Source organism: Cygnus olor, chromosome 6 (genome assembly GCF_009769625.2).
Source record: "Cygnus olor isolate bCygOlo1 chromosome 6, bCygOlo1.pri.v2, whole genome shotgun sequence".
NCBI classification, from domain to species: Eukaryota; Metazoa; Chordata; class Aves; order Anseriformes; family Anatidae; genus Cygnus; species Cygnus olor.
In genome coordinates this window covers 16,683,273-16,708,282 of record NC_049174.1, presented here as the reverse complement: position 1 = coordinate 16,708,282, position 25,010 = coordinate 16,683,273, and the positions used below count along the sequence as shown (strand labels likewise).

The 25,010-nt window shown below is 38.2% G+C and overlaps 1 protein-coding gene across 1 annotated transcript in view; it reads right to left on the bottom strand.

Annotated features, from left to right (window-relative positions):
* The window catches only part of PDE11A (phosphodiesterase 11A), a 131,408-nt gene that overhangs the window by 33,886 nt on the left and 72,512 nt on the right, over positions 1-25,010 (bottom strand). Inside the window, 3 exon segments of the mRNA XM_040561928.1 lie at positions 3,794-3,901; positions 4,007-4,153; positions 22,939-22,989. Coding sequence (XP_040417862.1) covers positions 3,794-3,901; positions 4,007-4,153; positions 22,939-22,989 — 306 coding nt within the window.

Here is a 25,010-nt window from a genome sequence, read left to right as displayed (position 1 = left end):
ATTTATTAACAGTAGCAATATCTCAAAAATAAATTCAACATTTAATCAAAAATCTTGTCATTGAATATATGGGAGAAATATAGCATATTTCACTTAATAAGATCATTTAAAATAAAACAATGTTATGATAAGAGGATATTTGTTTTCTTGCATTATATTCAGACCAAAGGATTACATTTCCCCATTTTTTGAATTTACGCAGAGAGAAAAAATACATAGCTATAGACGATGGTGCAGTAAAATTTATTTTCACCAGAAAAGGAATGACCCATAACTCATGAGTGGCAGAGTCTCCAGTGAGTTATGGAGGTCATTCTTTCATGTGAGGAAATGAATTGCATTCATTATACCTTGCTCCACATTTATATGTTTCGTTATTAGCACACCAGATGGGATTTTAATTTTGTATTACTTACTTCAAAAAGTAAAAATGAAAAAGTAAGTATCAATATGAACTGGGTTAGGCAAAGGCATTGATAATGAAGGCTGGGCTTGATCCTGTGGTTTACTCTCATGTGATGTTCCTACCTCGCAGGAGCAGCCTTGCTTCAGTGCGTGTCTTCAGAATACTTGTACAAGAGTATGACTCATAGGACTGGGCTTATATTTCTCCAGTGTCTAACTGGAGAGACAGAACATGTATATTTAGACATACAGGAATATACAGTAGACACACCAAAGGCTGACATGGGAGTGAAACAACTGGTTTAAGCTTTGCTGGATTTCTGTTGGTTGGCTTGTTCTGCCCAGCTGAATTTTGCTCCTGCTTTCAGTGGGAATGTGGTCAGGCTACCACGTTACAGTTTAGAAATTACTATGCTATGGTAAGACCTTCTTGAAAACTCCCTAAAATAGACCTGTTTATTTATATTTGTGGTACAGCTAATATTGCTGACTTTCATAGAGAAGTCAGGAATAGGCTACAATAACTGTAGGAAAGAGTCTTGCACATAGACATACATTCGTATACACATTGCAAAACTAAGTATCCTACACAAATCAGCACCTTTCTGATCACCAAAGCCCCTCTGCAAGGCAGAGAATTTTCCCTTTTTACAGATAAAACACCAAGGCATGTTAACTAGGATGTTGCCTAACAAGGCAAATGCAGTATGAGCGAGCCCTGTGCTATTATGTCTTTCGGCTATCACTTTCATGTCTTTTTTCACAAGATCAGTCTTCCTATCTCTGGAAGCAAGAGCAGCCGAGGTGGGTCCCACACTGGACAGACCTCTATCAGAGCAGACAGATCTCTAGATCTGTCACACTAGATCCACACTAGACAGATCTCTATCAGAGCAGCAGCAAAGCAGGGTGGAACTTGGAAAGTCAAATGCCTAGTGTATGTGCCCAGCTACTCACTTGCAATCGCTTGTTCAATTCACCAGAAGTGTGGATAATGAAAGGAGTTTGGCCTGAAAATCCTAGATTACCTCCCACAGATATTTGTATCCCCATGCTGATTGCTAAAAGCATCCTGCGATTCTGCTTTGAGAACTACAGGAGTAGATTCAGATTTCAGCCTCGCAGGCCTACTGCTGGCTGTTCAAGAAACCGAAATCTTCCTCCTCCCTGCTGGCTGCCGATTTAGTCACTTCCAGCTGAGATGGAAGTGCCTGGTAGGAAAGAGCTTTTCCCACCCAAAACAACAACCGGCCGCAAACCTGGCCTCGGAGCTCCATCTAGAGGACGCTTCTCCTCACAGAGGAGGTTTGTGAAGACGGGAGACGTGGCTTCCTCGAATCTCCAGGAGTATTCAACAGAAATTAATGCTATTCCCATTCAAATGGCGTTGCTGACTTCCCACTTATTGCTCAGAATGAAAAGCTTTTCATCTTTAGATAAATTACAAAAAAAAAAAAAAAAAAGCGCATGTCAAGTTTATAGCGCTTCAAAAACTACCAATGCCCCCATGTCACCATGAGATTTTGCTTAAAGTCACAGAGTGTCTGCTGGAAAACAGAAACAACTTTAATTCTTCTCTGCTGAACAACCTCACTCCCCCCAAAAGGGGTGAATTTTCTCTCTTATTTAAGATCTCTGTTTGCTTTGTCTCACGGTGTATAACAACTTGTTACACGTTTGTAAATGCTCACAGAAATTAGCCCCTGTAGCTTTAGCTAGCAAAACAGACCTAGCACATTTACCTGCTAGGGGACTTCATGCTCTGTTTTCACTCTTGACCAGGGTATGCAGCTGTGCCACAGAGACCGTGCCAAACCGAGGAGGATAGCTTGGAATCCACACCAGAGACAGCTGTGCCCCACACGCACAGGTAACATGCCATGGCCCATCCAATGTCCATTTAACACAGCGGAAACATTTCAGCAGGGAACAGACTGATCTGGTGATCTGTGCTGCTGTATGAACAGCACAGACTGTGCAGTCTCCACCGATAATGCTCAGACTGATGGCACATGAACACTAGCCTCGATGCAGAGGCTGTTCAGCAACAAGAGTGTAAAAATTCAGTGATTAAAAATTAGGGAACAAGCACATCATATCCCTGGCCTCAGCAAGGGCACTTCTGTAACACCTACTGATTAGGATGTCTTCAAAATACAGCTCCCCAGCCAGGTGATAGTGGTAGCCCAGAGGTATTTTTATTGTCTACAAAATGTCATCTCCCAGGTTTACAGAAAAACTTGTTTCTCCTTTGTTAAGATGTGAGCAGTTTAGCACTGTTCACCAGAGACTACGTTAACAAGTCAGAAAATTTGAATTTTATTTCTAGTTCTGTCAAATGTTCCTCTGTCCCTGGGAAAGAAAATATTCCTGTATTTGCAAGTGCAGCCTTTGCTTTGGGGAGTCTGTCTGTTGGTTCCTCATTAAAATATTCTAAGATTTAAATGAGAAATATTCTTCTAATTATATAACATAAGCTTATGTGTCAACCATCTTCAATAAGAAAAGATGGTTGACAATGCATCTTATGAATATTAGAGATTTACTATAGCATTAACATTTCATTTAATTTGAATTCTTATTTTTATCTGGAGATATGACAAAAAAATTTGAAAGCACAGTGAAAGTCCTGCATCACACAATATCAGGCTGCTTCTCTTTTGCTATATTAACCAGAACCTTAAAAATCCAGAACCACCAGTCTTTTTACTGATACTTTTGCAAGAATTAACAGGTCAAATATGCATTATTTCATGTCGTGAGGTTGCTGTGGGGTAGGAGGAAGGAGAGTAGAAACATTGGTACTTTCAAAGAATTAACTTATATGTTGAGAGAAGTTACGGCTACCGATGGAGATAAAGGTTAATAAAACGCAGCAGTGTTACAGCATCCAACGTACAAGGTTCAGTTCATTCACTAAGTTAGAAGATGATCTTAGAATGTTTTAAGGCAGTACCTTCCACGACTATCTAGATGAAGCTGGAGAAGAAAATATTTAATATCAACATAATAAATACTTCTTTTAGGATTCTAATCTTCCATGTTTTAGTACGTCCCAATTTAAGAGTCTAAAATAAATGTCAAATCAAAGTGTTCCAAAAGGAAAACATTATTGTAAGATCAAGATCCATAATAACAAGCTCACTCCGAGACTGCCATCTGTTTTCAGTCACTTAATGTGCCTATGGTATCACTGTCACTAAAACACTATAAGGTTTTGCCAAATATGTGCTGCCTTAAGTTGAATAACCTAATTCTGCGTGCATATCCATTGCAAATGAATGAATATCTTAATAACTAGAAAAGAAATGTTAGAAAATGTTTAGACAGGTAAGGCAACGTGGCAATAAAAGCTCCTACGGGATTGTGTCTGTAGCTGGATACTTACAGTTAACATGGCAAACATTAGCTGGCACACGTTGAAAGCATGCCTCCAGTTGTGGTATAAAACCATTCGATAATTCTTCCTAACCGTCAAAAGCCACCTACACAGTGTCTGAAATGAAAAGTACAAATTTTACCAGGGCTACTAAATGTGTGCAAATGGACAGAGCAGAGCCAAGACAGAAGCAGCAGATATCTCCGCAGAGCAGATGGTTACCTCGTAGTCAATTTTAAATTTCTGAACCATTCCAAGTTCCATGAACATCCGCAGGGCTGCAGTAATCATGGCATCCACATCAAGTGAGAAGTCATCAAAATGGATGTCATCAATGCCAAGCTCTGACACCAGAGGGATGTTTGCTGCCTGAAAATGCCAAGGGGAAAGGGAAACTTCTGATTCAAATCCTGGGCCTTTTTTTCCATGTCACTCTTACAAGATACCACCCATACAGCTGTTCTGACCTGCCAATTCAAATCAACCCTGCTTGATTTGAATGCCAACCAATACAAGTCTTCACGTGAGAAATACCAACAGGGCAAGGTAACAGAGAAGGGGAACAATGGGAAGGAGAAGAACCAGATACAATCAGGAAATATGCTCACCATCCCAACTGGAACCTGCGTACAGCATTTAGACTGGAAGAGCTGTCCACTTTACAGCTATTGCAGTAACACAATATATTCCAATGCAAATTACAATGGTGTAATGCAAGAAAGAAAAATGCATCTGGACAGCCAGCAGCTGTGAATTTTAATCGTTACCATTCAGAAATGCAAAGTAAATATACTGCTCTGCAGGATTTCTTCGTCCAAATGCCTTTATGTTCATAAGCGTACAAGTGCCCTTCACTTTATACTGTTCACTACACATTCACAGAACCAAAACAGTAATACAAGAAGCGTTTGGAAAGAAATACTTTCCAAAGGAACATAAAAATAATTTTCAACATTCTGATCATGCAGTAAGTTAATAAGCTATAGCAAAAGCCTTATATCTTTCTCCTTCCATATGACAGCAGATTCATGTTCCATTTGTAATAGAGGAATGGGCTTTTCATGCACACAAAATCATACAAGGTGGTTGTGCAGGACTGGCTGATGAATACAGCTGTGCACATAGACATGTTCTGGGTGGCCCAGCAGCAGCATCTGCAGGAGCCAGGCGGAGGTGCCATCAACCCTCAAGGGCTTGTTTGCCCTTCCTTATGCCCCTTCAGACTTGCCACTCATCTCTCCAGAGAGGGCAGGTGGAGGAGCCTGCATTTGCTGAAGAAGCATCTCTTCTCGCTCTCCTCCAGCAAGAAGGTGATGGGTCAGGTAGAAATCTCACAAAGGAGCTGAGTCTGGCCCATGGGCTGTACCATGCTGAATTTGTTAAACTTGCAGGGACTCAGCTGGCATGGCACATCCAGGTACTCATTGGCATATAAAAATACCTGTTCATGCAGTTTTAAGTTCACCTTCACAGTTATGGGTTTCTACATGGTGACCTTATGGCTTCCTTTTTAAGAACTTTTATTTTGAAACACTGCACCATAACTATGACAAGTTACAAGTAAAAAGCTTTTTCTAGGCAAAGGAAAAGTACCACCTCAATAGTTACTTTACACAAAGATTAAGCTGGTTCAGCCGTACCATGTACAAGCAGATAGCGCAAACCTGTCATAGAACAGTATTAACATTGTGGTACTGACCCATCTGCTAACTAGAATAAAATTGCCTTTTCACTTCAGTGCCCAGTGCTGCATGCCAATACCACAAAAAGTCACGGTGTTATGCCAGTGAGGTTAATTGACATGGGAAATAAAACAACCCATCACGTGTCATTCCAGGACACAGCTGAAGAACCTCAGGAGCATGCAGGAGAGAAGCAATCTTGGTTAATCATATACATACTTTGTCCACTAGCCTAATGATTCAGGTTGAATCAATTCAATACTTTTTTCTAAATTTTATTTGAATAATTGTTGAATATTTGAAATAGTTCTAAATGACACCAACACAATTTATGCCTTAATACTCCTTAAGATCTGGCTGCAAAGCTACACATTTACTTCTGAGGTAATGAAAAAGAAGATGCTGTTAGATGTGAAACAGGAATGCTGGCCCAAATGCTGACACCTAGACCTTCAGCAGTCTTACAAAAATTGTGACTTTTTATCAGTCACTTAAAATATTTATTCTATGGATACACTCACTGCATTTTAAACGTACTCTATACAGAAAGTCTTTGATGGAAGAAAAGCATTTGTCAATTTTACTTGTTTCTTAGAAAGAAGTTTAAAGAACAAAGATGCTGAAACAGAACTGCCTGGCTGTAAGCAGCCCTGCTTGAAATTGCTTCACTGAAACCATCTTTACAAACCTATTGCTGCATTTTCATTAACTCTGAAGTGGGCTCTGATTAACATTTTCATGTTTTCTATACCCTTAAAAGGGAATGGATATTTCCCTTGCTATTTTTCAATGAAAACAAATACGTTTACCAACCTGTTACAATTCAAGGGAGTACAACTGAAGCAGTTGTTCAGCTACAACTGTTTTTCCCTTTTTCAGATTGTGGAGAATTAACAATATATTCCAAATCTATTACAAACTGAACAAGAGTTTAACAAAGCAAGTCAAAAACAATTTCTTCCCATGTCAGTCTGAAACTTTTAAATATTTATGAGATTTTACATTCCTAAATTTAACAGGAGTGCCATAATCCAAAATAACTGCTGAATTAATAGCCAGGAGATAACATTTGTATAAAAGAACCATTTGCTTTACAACAGCAATAAAGGAAACAACAGAATTATGAGTGTTGAGACTAATTTGAATAATGTTAAAAAAATTGATATGTTGTGGGGCTGAAGCAATATTCTGGCTGCACCTGGCATTGTCTGTCCTGTGCTTCTTATGTTGGAAATGCAGCAGTCCAGGGTTTATAGGAGAGCAGTCATTAAAACTTCATTTTTTTAATTACAAAGATATAAAAAATATTCATAATACTGAATATTAAAACATATCCAGCCCTAACATTTTGCTGCACTGCAGGAGAAATTCCAGTGGATTTCTTAAAATAAACAGCAATAATAACATTCTCTTCCAGGAAAACAGAGGGGATGAAAGTACCACGACAATAAGAGGAAGGGGCAGGCAATTAAAATTCAACTTACAGTGAAATTATTTTCTAAAGCACCCCAGTGATTTAGGATCACTTAAAAGGCTTGCTTCCTTTGGAATGTTTTGAAGTTCAATTTCCTCTTTCTAAAAACAATTAAGAACATTATACATTGAAGTCTTTTTACCCTGCGGACCAAGTAATTTCAAGGCTCTTCATCCTTGAGAAAGATTCACATGACTCTCCTATCAGCTTATAGTAAATTAAAGCTGGATGTGACTCCTCTGGTCACATCCCAGTACTCCATGGAATCAAAGAAAAAATACATATTGAAAGGAGCCATGAACACAAGTTGGGGTTAACCCATGGAAGGCATCTGGTCTTGCCTAGTAAGTACAAACTTGGCTGTTCCCAGGCTGGGAAACTCTCACCACTTGTAGTCAACTTGAGAAAGGGCGCCATGCCCCTGGAAGAGTGCACGGGGACAAGGTCTGTGTCTGCCCCATACTCACATGTGCACGGGCTGGGGGTGGGATGGGTACAGGAGGGGGGAATAGTGCCTTTGTAGTCAGTTCAGAGAGGAGGCAGATTTTCCTTTCCTCGTTGCTCTTCACTATCGTGTAAATTGCTTCACAGCCTGCTTGGCACATGTGAACAGCTAGGAGACAAGTGACTGGTTGAACCTTAACCAAACCTACGTCAGCAGTCACCAAAGAGCTGAATGTCATTAATGACCATCATACTTCCAAATGCATAGAGCAACTCTATCAACTATAGAATCCCAATTCTGGCCACTATCAAAGAGAGCCTATGGAATAGAAAACTTGTGGTTCTGGTTCTGTATTAGTAAGCCTCTGGGCTGCTGTGGATGAGTAGAACTTAAAAAGGAGAACTTTAGAAAACCAAGGAGTCAAAAATTTTATGGAAACACTAAAAATTGAAATACTTCATATAAAACCTACTATTTGATGCTTACACCTTAGTGCTGCTGAGAACAAGCGTTTCACAGTTTTAGAAGCACATATAAAATGTATGTGGTATAAAATGTTTTCTTTATATCGGTAGCATAGAACTAGACAAGAATAAAGTATTCATTCATACTCTTTCATTCTTGTGGACAGTATGTGTACATGTATATACACGTCAGAAAAGCACAGTGTAATACACGCACGCAGAGAATTTTACAAGGTTCTCCCTGTAAGGGCTGAATGAGGCGCTCATGAGGAACACCAATCAATCAACACAAGCAAAAGGAGAGACTTCTGCTGCTGTTTTGAGCACGTTTCCTGAATGAGATATAGGTTTTACATTCAGCTTGGTTAACGTTACTACAAATTGCTTTCCTTTTAATCCTACTTTCAATTTCTGCCATATACTACCCTAACACCTTCATAACGGCCAATATAGACGTTGAGAAAGTGTATGCAAAACATGTCATTAAATGACCTCTTACACTCATTAATGCCACTGAGAAAAACAAATTAACTTTAAATCAATTTATAGTTATAAATAGTACAGGAACAATCCCTTGAAATGGGTAAATGGAAAGGGGGCAAAGTTCCTGAATAGCCTGATAGCTGCCATAAGCGTGTGATAGGTGTCTTTCCATTTTAGGATCTGGAAACATTACCAGTCTTTCCAAATAGGAAAGGAACTTTATGGGTTTCCCTAACGATCCACAAAGTTTTACAAACCAAACATACCCTGTGTGAGACTGAAATCTAGTTTTCAGCATGTGAAAGCTATACCGAGCTAAACTCTTCTTATTCTAGCTACTCAGATTTACCTTCAGCAGAGACCAGCAGGCCAGTCCACGTTACCAGTGCAAAAAATGCTCAGAGGGAGATAACTCTTCATGTAGGGGGACAATTGTATCATTCCAGGAACAAATATGAAATAGCAATTTGGACAATTAGCAATCTCCTGTAGCAGAATTTGATTATGAGACCATTCTGGCTGAGTAGTGGAAAGAGGGCAATTTGGTGGTGATTACATTTTCTCCCATCTTGCCAAATTTCTTTTATTCCATCCATATTTCTCACCGGTCATCACACACTGATAGGCAGCTTAAGAAGTTTCTTACACAGAAGATACCTACAGCTGAAGGATCTGGTTGTAATAATTCCATTCAGCATTATATATAAAATATGGAAACGCAGCTTTTGATCCCATTTGATACTGAGAACACAAGACAAAATATAATTTGCAGGGAAGGCTAAATGATTTTGAACTAATACTTGTAACAGTATATTCCTAGCAATCTTATGTATTCCATATTTGATACTGAGATGAAGTCAGACTTGAGGCCCTTTTAAGTACTTCTGTAGCTTCTCAGAAGTACTTCTTTGAGTACTTCTGTAGCTCTCAGAAGATCAGGACCTGAAAAAATCTTAAAGACTGATCATCAAAAACTGCAAAGAAATCATCAAAGCAGATGTTTAAATGTGATGCCTTCATCTTTATCATCTACCAAACCATACTGGAGCCAGTAACTTCTGATGGCATAGATTTTGATTTGTAAAGGGTTCTTTTCATGTATAAAGGCCTCTAAAAATACTTGCTTATATTTATATCTGCAGACATTTTTTACAACGTATCTTTTATAGTCAGTTGATAGCAGTAGTGGACAAATTCCGCACATATTCCCAGCCATGGAAGACCAAAGTCTGTTATGTTCCAGTCTGACACATTTCTTACTCTCTCCAAAGGGCAAGAATCAAATGTTTCAGCTCAGGGATGTTTTAATGCCCAGAGCAACCCGGGTTTTAAAGGCCTCCATCTGTTACTGCAGGCTGCGGCTGGCGCCTCTCTGCCTTTAGAGCGCTGAGTCAGCGCCTCTGTTCCAATGACCAACCCCAGCAGGAGCAGGACAGCAGCATTTAAATGAAAGCTTGTAATATTTACAGTAAAGGGAAGTGGCTGTGGAACAGATTCAAAGTGTGTGTGTATGTTCCTCTGTGGACTTTAATTCTAATGGGCTTTTAACATGACTATCACTGCTGCCTTCTGGAGAGAGATCACATGGAGTCACAGAGCCATTAGGTTGGAGAGGACCTCTCGACACCAGCCAGTCCAGACCCCTGCTCAAACAGGGTCAAAAAAATCATACTTTATTTGCCCTTCAACAACTTTTGCCAAATTTTGATTCCCTGAACAGGGGGATACTCAAATAACTGGAACTGGAGACTGGAGTGAAACAGGAGCAGGGCTTTGGCCCCCTCTGAAGGCAGTTGGATGAAAGCATGAGATGTGGAGACCTGGCACACTTGCTTTGCACCACCAGATCTACCGAACTCCGAGTTTCTGTGTTGGACACTATGAATGTTTTATCTAACAACTGTTCAGATGTGAAAGATATCATCAGTCCCTAGAACAGGGCTTATGAATGTTGAGCTCTTCCAGAGTAATCCAGCAGATAAGCAGCGGATTGCAATCGCAAAAGCGAATGACCAAATTCTGCCCCAAGTCCCACAGTGAGTGTCTGAGCCCTTTACTGGAAAAGGTCATTGTTTAACGTCAAGAATTCCACATCTGTAAACTGAAAATAATGCTGCTCTTGCATTCAGCTTTGAAACCTGCAAATCAAGCATGTGCATGCAGTGTGTACTGCTGTGTACTGCTACATCCTCAACGAGCAAACTAGCAGTGCAGGATGCAATTTAGACAAATTGTAGAAGAAAGCAAGCTGCATTTGGTCTTGTTTCAAAAAGTTATGCTTGGCAAATGGTCAAATCAAATATATCTACTTCACTGTGGGCTCAGGACAAAAATATGGTATTTACTTTTTGGTATAAAGCTACATGTACCTGAGAAAAGAATGTATTTTTATACTTTTATTTTAAAAGGACAAGGGAAGATATGTCATCACAGCATTTCACATGCAATTTCCAAATGTAAGCCCAGAACTATAGCTGAAAAGCTGGAAGTGTATTTCTGATCAATCAATCCTGAACATGCTACTTTCTCAAATTGGGACCCATCAAAAGGAATAATGAATTTGATGAAGATAAAAATATTACACTTAAAATTTTCTTATAAACTATAATGGAAAAGATACAAAATACATTATTTATGTTGCTAAAAATTGATCCACAGCATTACAGTTGTTTCTTAGCACATAGAAACAAAATATATGACAGCCTATAAAAGCAACAAGAAAATTCTGTTTTAAAAGAACAGACACACAAAATAAAAGCAATTAATGGTCTGAGTATCTATTATTCTTAAGGCCAAAGTACATAACCACAGCAGCCTAGGACTGGAGTTTTACAGGGCATACACATTGCACACAATGATCTCCCGAGGCGCGCAGGGGAGCGTTCACGTCCTTTTGGCGTATGGTGATTAGAAAATAGCCAGTGTGTCACATACTACAGGCTAGCAACTGTCGACTTTTTATGACCATTGGTGCAGATGAGAAGCTCATACAAAAGGGTCTATTCAGTCTCCGTCCCAGAATTTTAAACAAACACTAGCACCAAACCTAGGGAAAATATTTCTCTGTGATACAAAATAAGTGTCAGGCATGCAAGGCTGCCATTTCCCACAACAGCCCTACTTGGTTTTGGTAGGCAGAGTCAGCTTTGTTGCTCCATGAAGAGCAGAATGGGTAATGAGCACTGATCCCCTTGTGCCTATAAATTTGAGAGGGTGAGTGCAGAGGGATACAAGACAGCCTTCTCCTCCACAAGACGACCTAGGAATGGGAAGGAAGGCTCTGTTTGTTTCCTTGAAGACTCAGAAGAGGAAAAGGCCTGATTAAGGGTGGAAGGAACAGGGTCAGGGTTCTCTTCACAGAAGATGTGAAGAAGCAGGGAGGAACCAGTTTTGTTTGGTGGCAAACAGCCCAATTCGTGCCCTGCAATTCCCAGCAGAACACGTACAGTGTGAAGACACAAGGGAGAAGCAAAGGCATTGCCAAGAAGAGAGTAAAAAAAAAAAAACACAAGAAAACAAAACAATAAAACAAACAAAACCACCAGTGCCACAATAGCGTGTGAACTGGTATTACACTAGTTCTTCTGTCCCAGCCTACTCAGGCAGCACAAAACACCCCAGCACTTTGTCACGATCCACAGGAGCACTGCTCATGGGCCACGGCAGTGCTGCCAGAGCACTCAGCAGTGGCACTGGATGGCATTCCTGCTGGCCACTGAGGTTTTCTTGTTAAGCACCTGTGACAAATCAGACTGGCAGAACTGGTGACTGGTGGTAAGCAAGTGTGAGTGGGCTGCTACTCAGCTGGGGAGAAATTCCTATTTCAAATCTGCTAGAGTGACAGCTATAGCAGACTAGTGCTAGGCAGACAGTAAGTAATGCTGAAAATGCCTTCAAACTTTCAACATACATTTACAGAAAAGCTATAGAGAACCTTACAGTGATTGTCTTTAAATGTTTCATCTTTATCTTTTTCTCCTTAGTTCTCATCAGGTTTAAAAAAAAATAAATCCACCTTTCCTATTCTGGATCTATAAATCACTCCCCAGGCACCCTCAGGAGTGCTCAACACAGCATCCTCCAAAAAAAACAAACACCCAACCCCAAACCAGTTTCATCTTGCTACAGCTTTAACAAGCCAGGAGGATTAGCCCAATTTCCCTCGCTGGAACCAACGTACATTCTCCACAGCACCCTTCGGCCCCATGGAGCCCACCAGCAGAGCAAGTCCAGGCCCCCAACCTGCAGAGCAGCAGGAAGCTCTGCTTCACACACAGCTCACAGCCTCATCACAACATTGTTGCTGAGAAAATACAAAATGTACGCATCCTGCTCTTTCAACAAAAATAAACAGACACTTAAATCTTGTATTTTTTCAGGTCTTTACTTACTACCTAGATCTTACTAGCTTTATAAATTTGCTTTAAACAAAAGTTGCCATTCATCTATTGCTATTTTGAGGTAGAAAGCTGCAACACAGCTTTAAATACTTCTTTTATGTTGTTGATAGAATTCTTAATGAAGATCTTACAAATACACATTAACTGGCCCCTATCACAATACTATGATATCTGACTGATATTATTGCTCCTTTTCACCTAGATACCTTTGGTCTGTCAAATGTTTTGAATATATCCTCTCATTGTATGCCTAGAGGGTGCTGTGGAAAGGCCGTATCAGGTGCAGAGATGTGGAGGTGTGAATCTCAGTGACAAGGTCTGTCTGTATGACTCTTTCAGGGACGCTGAGGATTATCCATGCCTGGTACAAAGCTGCACCAACACCTGAGCCACCACCGACTCAGAGATGCAGTTAATGAGCAGACAAGTGAGAAATGGGCCGGGCAAGGAGCTGGATACGGATCCCTACCAAGGCTGCTTTGCTGGGCCACACCAGGAGGTAGTCACCAGGGTCTCCTCCAGGTAAGTGCCACGTATCCCTGGGACAGGCGCTACCCACAGACCAGGTCCTGCCGCAGTACTGTGTTGGTTATGCCACTTACAGACTTTTCTTACCAGCACCACCACAGGTGAAGTGCAGACACATGAGCAGATACTTGCAATCAGTCTAATGGTAGTGTATATGAAATAATATATATGCATAATTTCTAAAATGGAAATAGCCTTTTTTTTTCCCCCCCCCATGTATGCCCTTGAGCTTGTTGTATGCCTGGGATAAAACACACTACTGCACAGCAGCACAGAAAGCAGGGTTTGTTATACTAAGTTTAAGTACTCCAAACAGAATGCAGTACGTGCAGGGGGATCACAAAGGTGCTGGAAAACACTGATATCTGATGTTCTCAGCTCTTTTGTGCACATTCAGCCCTGGGCATAGCTTGTTGCAATGCAAAAGATGACGGAACACTTCACAGAAATGGCCTCATAAAATATTCAGCTTTCTGTTTTTGCCTGGGGTACAATCTGTGCATTTTCCATACAGTTGGAGCAAAAAAGAAGTGCTAGATCTTATTTCTCACACATTTTAAGTGTTTACACTTTTAATTTAAAAAAATAAAAATGTAGAACTACTGTCATAACTTCTCTGGTAGAAAATACATGTACACAGTCTGGGATTTTGCCCAGACTAAAACAAGAGATTTTTGAGACTAAAACAATTCAGAAATCCCCCAGAGACAATGAAGCAATAGAATAAATAATGAACAAAAGTGTTTTTTTTTTTTAAACACAATATATGCTAGATATAGTTTTTCTTGGATGACACAGACCAACACACCCCAAATATGAACCTATTTAGGAAACAACTGTGCATCCATGCATTTTTTCTTTTCAAATAGTCCCAGAGCCTAAATTAATACTGCACAGAACACAGCTGCTCACATGCTTGTGTGCAGGATCAGGTCTTCCAGCACTGCCGTGCTCTATACGAGCTGATGGAGGATGGCAAAAAAAAATAATAAAAATTGCTGGATATTGCTGGGGACATAACATGGCTGAACCTGTCAGGATATTTCTCCCAATTCTCTCCGTGACTCATTCAAGAAGGACACGCTGTCCGTGCTGCTAACATATTCCACTACATGCACACACACAAACGTTACGATGGTGTGAAATTGCATTGGTATTACCTTTTCCAGGATTTTACAGCCTAACAAAAACACTAAATGCTCAGACTTAAAGTGGAGCAAGGATGGCACCCAGTGGCCAAACAGACTCATCTCAGAAAAAACGTTTCTCAGCTCTCTCTCATCCCTCACTTTCTAGGGCTTTAATTATAAAAAGATTCTAGCTCTAAATGTGAACCAGTTGGCAATGTAAAAGGCCTTTTAAGGGCGCTGCCTTCTTTCTTTGAAGGACATTTATTTTTTTTCTTTTGTAAAATATTTTTTTAAATGCCTACAGATATGTTACCATTAATAATTTAAAATCAATACCAGCAAAAATTTATGACAAACAGCTGTTTGCAGCCAGAACACAGTATCCAGGCAGAAATAAAGAAAAGCGTTCTGTCTTTTTGTAGGGTACATGCTGGGGGGAAAATGAATGATTCCATCCTGGTTTCAAAAATCAGTATTGCTATTAGGGAACTTGTTTAATTTTAAAATCAATTTTGATAATATTAATGCAAAGCATTAAATTTCTATCCAAATAAAGCTTGGTGAAAAACAACTTGATTTTTTAATCAGAAAATTCCCAGCTATAACTTCAAAAAGGAATCTAAGCTACAAAAAGAATCTAAGCTCAGTTAAATGAAATTATTATTCAAAAATATTATTGAAATTTTATACTTTTTTTTCCTGCATTTCTTTGAAGAATTCTTTCCTCCACAGGGATGTATATTAACTGTGTGGGAATAACTCACCCCTTGTAGACAGTGAAAGAACCATTACAAACCCACAGTGAAGACCTGCTAAAGTAGCATCTTTCAATGAAGTATCCCAGTTTTTAATTATTCTGGTGCAATTCAAGTGCACGAGTCTTTTCTAGATAGATTTTTCTTCCTGATTGGAAATCTTTCCAAATATAAATTCCCAAATCTGTTATGGACCAAAGCATACTACTTTATCATTTCACAAGTGTTGATTTTTTAAAAACAATTCTTCAGATATTCCTCAGCCTTGCACGACACTTTAAACGTATTCTAGCCTTATTGCTTTTTGCATGGTTGTTGGCTAAACACTGTAGCAATGTTGAACTGTATTTATTCCTCAGTGCTTTCCACTTGACAAGAGAATCTTGTAGGGTATGATGGCTGATCAGATTGAAGGACAGACAACAGGTCTGTTGGAGAATTAATCATTTCACCTTCAGTTGGAACAATGCTATGTCCCCAACAACTGCTATTTCTAATTTGCCTACCTAAGCATTCTCAAGTCCTGGACCAACCGTGGTTTTGGATAGGAAAATATATGCAACAAATAAGAAACTTCTCATTTTAATAACAAATATACTAGTTGAGAGCAGCAAAGTAGTAGCACACTTTTTTTAGTACGGGCAAATTAATAACCAAGTTTATTGCTCACTCCTCTGATGAAAATTTCTGTTGTTGAAGTATCACTGTACTAGTATGTGTAATTACTAAGAAACTGAAAAGCAGCCACTATCTAAGGCAGTCAGCAATATTTTAAACTGCTTCAAATACTTTAGTACTGTAAAATAATAATGAAATACGGCAGAAATTCCTAGAATTCTATTATAATCTAAACCAATTGAAATATATTTCAGCTTTTCAGAAGGCTTTTTTTTAAAAAAAAAATAAATGAAGTAGTATAAGGACCCATTCTGACCATGAAAGTACTTTTAATTTTCTGTTATTTTCAGTAATAGAAGTTTATTACTTGTCAAGGTGTTTAACAGGAGTAATTAAGCTGTAGTATAACTATGAAGAAATTGATCTTAGATGTACTCATTACTTAATATTTCTAGTTACCATGTCCTTACTCTGCAGTCAGAATATCAATATTGATTTTTCACATTTTCAATCCTAACCCCTTAACCCCCCTTTTTTAACATACGGTGCAAATACGTGCAGAGATTATTCTGTATAGTAGACACTTACAAATAAATACATTTTTCCTTTGCATATGTAAAACATATTACCACAGAAAGTTTCTTGTTAACATCTGCATGACTCCCTTACCCTGACTTAATCTGTAGACTGAAACTTCTTCCTTGTTGAAGGAAGACCATTCCTTCCCAAGTTTATTTAATGACCCGTGCTAACTCAAACTAACAGGAAAAAAAAAAAGTCTGGGCATAGGTATATGATCAAATTGTGGGCTTTATCTAGCTTCCAGGCCACAGGTTTCTCACTTTTTCCTCAACTCTCATAATATGATTTTTCCTCAAGAGAAAAATTTTCAAAACCAGGATTTACTTATCTCCTACTCTTCAAAATAAACTGGTTTTATGCAGGCTTATAACAGAAACATAACAGTCCTTTGTAATCATAAAAAAGAAATGCTGAAATATCTAACAGGAGTGTTTTTGTATCTATCCCCTCTTTGTATTTGGGAAAGCGCTACATGAAGAAGCACCTTGCTGCACACCACTGATACAACAGTGTGAGAGCAAGGAGCCTATCCAATTAGGCTGCAAGTTTTCAGAGGTGGGCAGGGGGTGGTGGATGTGCTCCTCATGACTGCTATAACCTCACTTAACCTGCTTTGTAGCCAATAAAGAGGTCTAAGCCCCTCTGGAGGGCAGCTCAGTACTCAAGCTTCACCAGGTTGAATTATTCCATGCAAACCCTCCCTCCACAATGTCCTGGAAAACACATACTTCACTTGCTCTGGAGGGAAGGGAACCTTCTACCCTAAAGCTTCATGTTTTTACCAAAAAATAAAAAGGTGGTCATGAAAAAAAAAAGAAAATCTGTCCAGTGACCTTTTGCAACAATTTGATCTCATCTTGATCAACTACAATGCTACTATAAAATTAAATTCAATAAAGCCAAATGTTTAAAATTCAGAAAGCAAATTTAGAAATTCCACTGTTTTCTATCAAGCATCCCTAACATTAGGGTAGGCACTGACGTATGATAGTACTGCTCTAACAGTAGTTCATAAGCAGGTGCCTCTCAAGCCTCTGACACAGTGAAGTCATCCCACTTTCCTTATTTCTGATATAATACCTCATGGAACAAATTGAAGCAAAAATAGATTAGTTTCCCTCAATAAACTGCCTTAGTGTTTTTTCATATGCCTTATTCTCAGTAAATCCTATCACACCGGATCAGGTTTCACGCTGGGAGAGGGACTGTTGCATTGGAAGAAACGCACCTGATAGTCCCAGGACTGCAGAAAAGAGCTGAAGAACAGCTTTGTAGGGCGATTGGGAAATACTTCCAGAAGCAGGTGGTTGAGAAAGGAAGGGAAAGAGCTCTTACTAAAACAAACAATTCAGCAAACTAAGGGGTTTTCATCAGACTCTGTATCTGCAATTTCTGAGATTTATGACAGTAACAAAGAAGTCAAAGAGCATTCTTCTGCAACTTAAGCATAAAGGGCATAGTCTCTTTTCTGGGTGACAAAGTGATGCAAAGAATATAGGGTTTTTTTTCCCTCTCCAAACAACACTGTTGGAAGGCACTGGTTAATAACGTAAGGCTGGCTGTATTCTATCAGACCAAAGGTTCTTTCTAAGCCCTGTACCTTAATTCTGAGAGTGATGGACATGTGCACTGCTCCCAACTTTGGCGAGCTGCACATCAGAGATCGCCTAAGCCAGAGGCAACTGTCTCTGTGCAACAGTCCTCATTTGCCTTTTGCTTCTGTTATTTTTTATTTTTTTTACACTTATTAAGATCTACAGTGATAGGTCACATAGTTAACTAAACATTTACAGAAGGGAGGTCTTTGGTCAGATTAAAATCTGTACCCCAGATAATTTCATTAGATGCTCTCAAACCTAAATACACTGTATGAGAAAAGATCATGAGCAGTCTTTTACTCCTCTTCACCATGCCTTGCCATTCCTTCTCTTCAGTGAAATTTAAAACAATTTTCCAGTTTTACATATCTTTGAACTAGAGAGCATTAGCCTGATGTCACCAGATGAGAGCCTCACATTTCAGAAACTAGTATAAAATAGCAGTATTTTATTTTTAATCATTATTTTTTATTTGTAATCATTTTCAGTATATGCAATGCATTTCTGACTTCTTGTTTCCATGACAACTGAAGACATAGGCACATGTAGAAGGGTATGAAATCATGTAATACAATAAGGATCTCAGTTTCATGAATTATGAAGCTCTCAACACGATGCTCTAGGTCTTGTCTTACGTAGGCAGTGCATGCGGAAAAGCAGAGAAAAATAAGCTGTGCTTTACATCTTGTGCAGGAGTGTTTCTCAAAAGGGAAGGGGGACACAGCTTGATATTAACACTTCAGCCTTGTTTGCCCTCTAGATTTCCCCTTATTTTCCCCATTGCCACTATGCTCAGGGAAACCTGAACTGCTAGAATAACACTGGGGAACAGCTTGGTGTCAGCACAGTCCCTCCTGTGACAGCAAAGAGGAGTCAAAGAGTCTGTGTGACTGGTCTTAGTGACAACCTTAAAACTACTTAAATGTGTGAATAACTTCATGCACTTACAGAGAGGTTTGGGTCTCAAAGAACCGTATGTGCTTCACCGTATGCATGGCTGGGTTTTGTTTGCCATACTGACTTTGCAGCGCGCCTACATGCCTGCGGTCCTTGTTAAATCCGTGCTCCCCGGCAGTTTGAAACAGTGTCACCTACACAGCCAAGTGTGAAAAATCTCATCTTCCAGCTATACACATATAAACACTGTTAATAGTTCATAAGTGGTCCAAAACAAAGGGCAACTTGTCTTTCTGAAATTTAATTACCAAGTAAGACTATAATGCAATTATTATAAACAACTACAAATGATTTAATTACCACAACATAAAAGTAACTAAAATAGTTCTAAATTGAAAGATGATGACACAACAGAGAATAATATAGTCTAGGAATACTTTCCCCCTCCTTACAGAGGCTGGAGATAAAATTAATACATAAAATTATATTTCTCATTGTGTTGCCACTGTTCTACTTTTAATGGTGGGTGTAAAACTTGTAATGACACAGCGTATGACAAATGCAGATTCACTTCATCTCATACATGTAGTGCACTCCTGGTATCAAATTCACTTAAATCTGTCATTTTTCATGTATTCAACTGTTTACATTGTCATATACAGTAGCAGTCTTAAAGGTGGTTTCTCTTTTTGGTTTATCTCTTCGTCTTTACTCAGTTAATCTCTGTATTTTTGAGAGACATACAAAAGCCTCCCCATGCAAAGGTAAGTCCTAACTAGCCACACCTCAGGCTATGCAATTGAGAAATACAGGGATTGTTATTAATGATACATTTTGAATCGAAGCCTCTGTAAAGCAGGTGATACATTATTTTCTGTTGTGTAGCTCTCCTGTGTGCTGTTTGACCTAAAAAAGGGAATCTCTCACAGGGCTATAAATAATGCATCATAGTCATTAAATATTGATCTGGCTTATACCATTCACAGCTGCACAATTAGGTTAGCTTTTTTAAAATAGCTTCTTGTATATTACCCATAATAGGACAGTGTTTACATATTCTCTTTGGAAACTACATTAAATTTAAAGGTGATGTGTGTTTGTGGGACTGCTTGCTGTTTAAGTCACAGGACTTGTTCATTACTGTCTCAGAAGCCAGTAACTCTTGCTATAAATATCCTGTCCTACACAATTCTGCATTCTTTACTCATGTAGCTTGGCTTTCTATATTTGCCTAAAGGATAGCTATTTTTAGGCTTGGAGAGTCTGCATTTCAATGAGAAGAAACCTGGCACTGCAGGACAATGCTATAGGATAGCATCAATCAGACTTCACTAGTCCTAGATCTTTCTATTCCAATACTACAAATGCTTATAGCTAAACAGTAGCACTAGTACATTATAAAATAAAAAATTCTGTCATTTCCAAGTTTAAAATACAAGAGAAGACTGAGTTGCCAGTTTTTAAAAATCATACATATTTCTAACTTTTCCAAAAAAATAATATTGATATGGGTATGATTCATTGGTGCATTACCTTAGTTTATCCTGCCAAAATTCAGTGCCAGTTTAATGCAGTCGTGTAGATGAGAGAAGTGTAGTGATAAATCAGGCTCAGACATCAGACAGTCATCCTCAGATATGTAATAAATGTTTGCATTCAAGGTAGATTTTTGTTGTTTTACTTGCAAATGCTCACAAAAAAATAATTTTTCTTCCTAGACCTACAGCAATGGTATCAGAAATCTACCTATCACAGTAATGCAGCAAAATGCAAGAAAAAATAAAATATTATGCAGTTTAGAAGAATTTAGCAGCATATCTGATGATTTTTTTTATTTATTTTTATTTTTTAAGGAAGCCATCATAATTTAAATTTAAAATCAAGGTTGAAAAATATTTGGTAGCAAAATAATCTAGCAATGGAAAGTCTATGTAGAATACTATAAATTGTGTGTATTCATTACTCTTATTTTAATTCCATACATCTCAAAAAACATCCTCTTTCTTACAACCTGGAAGTACAGTGCATATCCCCAGTAGAGGAATAATGGTAGGCATGCCACAATTAGTTCTGATTAATAATCCTGATTCAATTGGCTGTTGTTGAAACTCCATCAATTAAGCTTCCACTTAGCTTCTTTCCCCATCTTAAAAACTGAACTTTTCAGGAAAAAAAGGGCCTGTTTTATACTGCACACCAACTCAAAGTTGGTACAAACTTAAAATACATTTTAAACTGGCATAAAAAGAGGACAGGAGCTTAAATTTTAATATTTTTTTTTTCAAGAGATCTTGTTCTATCAAAACACAGTGCAAAAGACTGACTACCACGAGTAAATGGATGGAGGGTGTGATGGAGATCACCGCTTTGCAATTTTACAGATGCCAAATGAAACCACAGACAGACATCCCTGGCTTACTAAAATCAATGGCAAACCTCCCATTACCTTCCCTAGGGCCAGACTATTACCTGCAAAGACTAAGGGATTTGCTCAGGCTCTGAATCCAGATCTCTGCCATACTGCTTGTGTCTGCCTGGAGGGCTGAGCCCCCTCCCTCACTGCTAAAATGAGCTCTCTGGGTGACGAGCGTGCACCTTCCATTCCCACTTGCCTGGGTGCTGGCAGCAGACCCAGCGGGTGGCCCCTCTGGGCCAGCAGCACCACACCTGCCCACGCTGGCCTCCAGAGAAATGTGTGCCTGCTAATGAATACCAAAAGCTTTACTGCAAATTTTCTTACTTGTTGTTGTTGTTCTATTAATTCTCAAGCAGGATTAGTAGCAACTGAAATAAATGTTATTTACTTCATGGAACTTGCTCATGGTAATGAACTTTAATTCTTAAAAACATACCAGGTATATAATAAGAATTTGTGAATTCATCCAATAACAGTAGGAAGTTATTGACAAAATTTCAAGTAAAAATGAACTTTAATCTTGGCAGGCTTTCTGTAATGCAATACTATTAATTCATTGCTAAAAGATAGAGCAAGTACAAATATACTTGCAATTTTTTGCTTTGTATCAGAATATTCCTGAGACTTTGGGCAAATAAAAATTTTGGAAAGCCACTTTATTAAGGCTATAAAGAAATAAGATGGCAAAGACAGAAATAAACAGCTTGAACTAGCAGGAAGAATATGTAATTATTTCTAAGCTCTTGGTGTGCAGTTCCTGCATGCTTAGAGATAAAATGTTGAAAAGCTGTCAGCTGAAATGTATTGTCACTCCAAAGTCACTAACTGCTGTTAGGTCCCATGTCAGTTAAGCCAGTAGTGAACTACTGGCATTACCCTCATTCAGATGTTTCTATAAAGGGTGTTTATTCCTGTTCTGACTGAACCAGAACGTAGGTAAATCATAACAGACATTTCCACTGGCATGTGACAATAAATCACCGAAAGGAAAGGGGACACTTTAGCCCCAAACACCTCCAAAGGGAGAAATTGTTTACTAGCCAGTCAAGTCTACAAGATGACCCTAATATAACATGGGGCTTACACAAAATATAACAATATAATAAACAGTGAAAAGAACAGATTTCAAGGCAGGATGACCCAGGAGACCTTGGCAGGCAGATCAGCTGCCAGAGCCCTGCAACGAGGAAGATGGGAGCAATTTCATCCCATGGATAGATTGCCCTCTCTAGGGATGAGCCCTCTGTTGATGGCCCATAAGACAAGCTGGTTCTTTTTTTTTTTTTATATAAAGAAAAAAAACAGTCATTGGTGTAAAGCATGAACAAAGACTACCTGGCACTCATTTTTGTCAGGAATTGAAAGCAAGTCACCTAGATATAGGAGAGAAATATTCTTCTGAAAAAATATCTCAGTTTAGTTTAAGCAGTTCTAGGTTATAGTCGTCATTTTAGTCATTTGTGGTTTATAAAATGAAAAGCTGCTATGCACCCATCACTGCAGCTCTTTCATCTTTTTCAAAGATTTTTTTCTACCTTCCTTGCATAACAGCCTAACATGTAATACATTCTCCATAAAACATTGCTAATTATTTTCTGCTTACTGTAAAGTAAAACTTTAATCTGCATGCACTTTAATTTACTGTTATATTCTCAGAAATAACCAAAAACATAAATCCTTACCTTAAATTTATCCACTTCTACCTTTGAACAAGTTGCATGATAAGATAACACCTGTCCCAGGAAAAAAAAAAAAAAAGATTAAATTTTTTTCAGACCTGACAAGTAGAAATAATAGGGCTCTGTACAGCAGTCTAATCAATGATTTTTAAAACAAATTTAATATTTATGCATGATAATTCAGTTCTGAATGTCACTTTATAATAACTAGTTACACATTACTGTGTATACATTTGGCACTTATGTTGCAGGTAGTTTTACAGGGAACCATGGCCAGTAAGTAATTGAATATTATAACTGCTGTTACATAGTTCTTCTGGAATTCTACAATTAAAAGAGAAATAACTTAATTTAAAAAATTGTAGATATATAGACTTTAAATAATGCCTTTTGCTATACTGTAGAGCTTTAATGCCTCTGCTAATGGCACGTCAGCACATGCAAATTAGCACCTCTATTCTATGCCTGACATTCTCTCCATTACCATTCTGGAGACGAAAGCATCAAATATAACACAAAGTAACACACACCTAGCGTTATTACCTAAAAGTATGCATACATTTATGTGGAATACATTATATCCTTATATGAAGATACTAGCATTGAACAAGCACTCCAGAAGGTGCAAAAGCTAATCCTGTATGCTGGATCGACTGAGGTCTGACTGCGCATGGGACAAGGTGCTAGTCCACAAGCAAGCTTGCACACACAGAGCATTCCTAGCAAGGACAGGCCCTCCTCACTCCACAGCAACACATGGTCTGCTTGTGTACCAAAGCTTTGTTATTAATTTCAAAATTAGAAATATTTTTCATCAATTTTTCATCTTAAAATCTACTCTATTTCAAATGCCCTTGGCTTGCAATACCTTGTGGCAATAAGTCCAAGATGTATTTACTCATATCAGTTATAAAGGCGTTCTCTTTTACTAACTGGAAATCATCCCCACACTATGGAAGAATAAATAAATGCCAATTTACTTCTGTCCCATGTTTTACTTTCAATATGTATATATAATCTTTTCTCAAAGACCATCTAGTTTTCTATCCAACCCTACTGTAGTTTGTCAGAAATCTAAGATAAGTAAAAATTGTTTTCTGCTATGACAGATTGCACTTAATACTGACATTCTTGTCAAGCTTCTCCTTTATCTGAACTCATATTCCTGTAGATTTGTATAGTCCTTCCTAATTTTCATTATTCTAACTTTAATTATATGCAATTTTGAATCCTTAATGTGTAAGATAGCAACCTGTTTAGAACCATATGGCACCCTACTGTCAACCTATCCCCATCATTTATTTACGTTTAGGTTTTCTATTTATTAGTCAGGCTTACAAGAAGTCTAATCTGTATATTTGGATAAGAATATTTTCATAGTACAAATCAAATTGATTTATTTTATGTCTGATATCAATGTCATCTCGAAATGCCACTCTGTCATCCTAGCTAAGTACATAAATAGTAATAAAATAATCTATTATTGAAAAATGGATTCACAGCCCTTCAGCATATACCATTCTTTTGTTCAGTATTTCTCTGCTATGTCTTCAATCACTTTACACAAATATTATTGTGAGTTGTTTGTTGCTCATTTATAGATAGAATTACTCTTCACTGAAGCATAGTGGCCATTTATCAAATGTATAATCTACATTCAAGCTATATGACTATTAGTCTTTTTTTAGATATAAGAAAGAAGCTGTATTCTAAAGCAAGAAATTTAAATATCCTTGGTTTCAGTAGTAAATAAATTTCTGTGTTAACTTTCATACCTATGTATCTAAGTGTGAAAGCTGGCACTGCTTGTTTTCTTACCAGGGAGAACATTCAGTCTAAGCTGTAATATTGCACAAATAACTGCAGCATATGAAGGCTTACAGTAATTCAAGACTGTGATATGTAAAGAATAAGGAATCTTGCTGAAGGCCCAAATAGGAAAGTTTTTCATTTTTCCTCCAAAGTGAATAAATAAATAGGAATAATCAAAGTGCTTCTCATGATTAGAATGTTTTCTAACATGAGTAGTCCTATTGATTTAAAAAGAATTCACATCTACATGCTTTACAGGATTG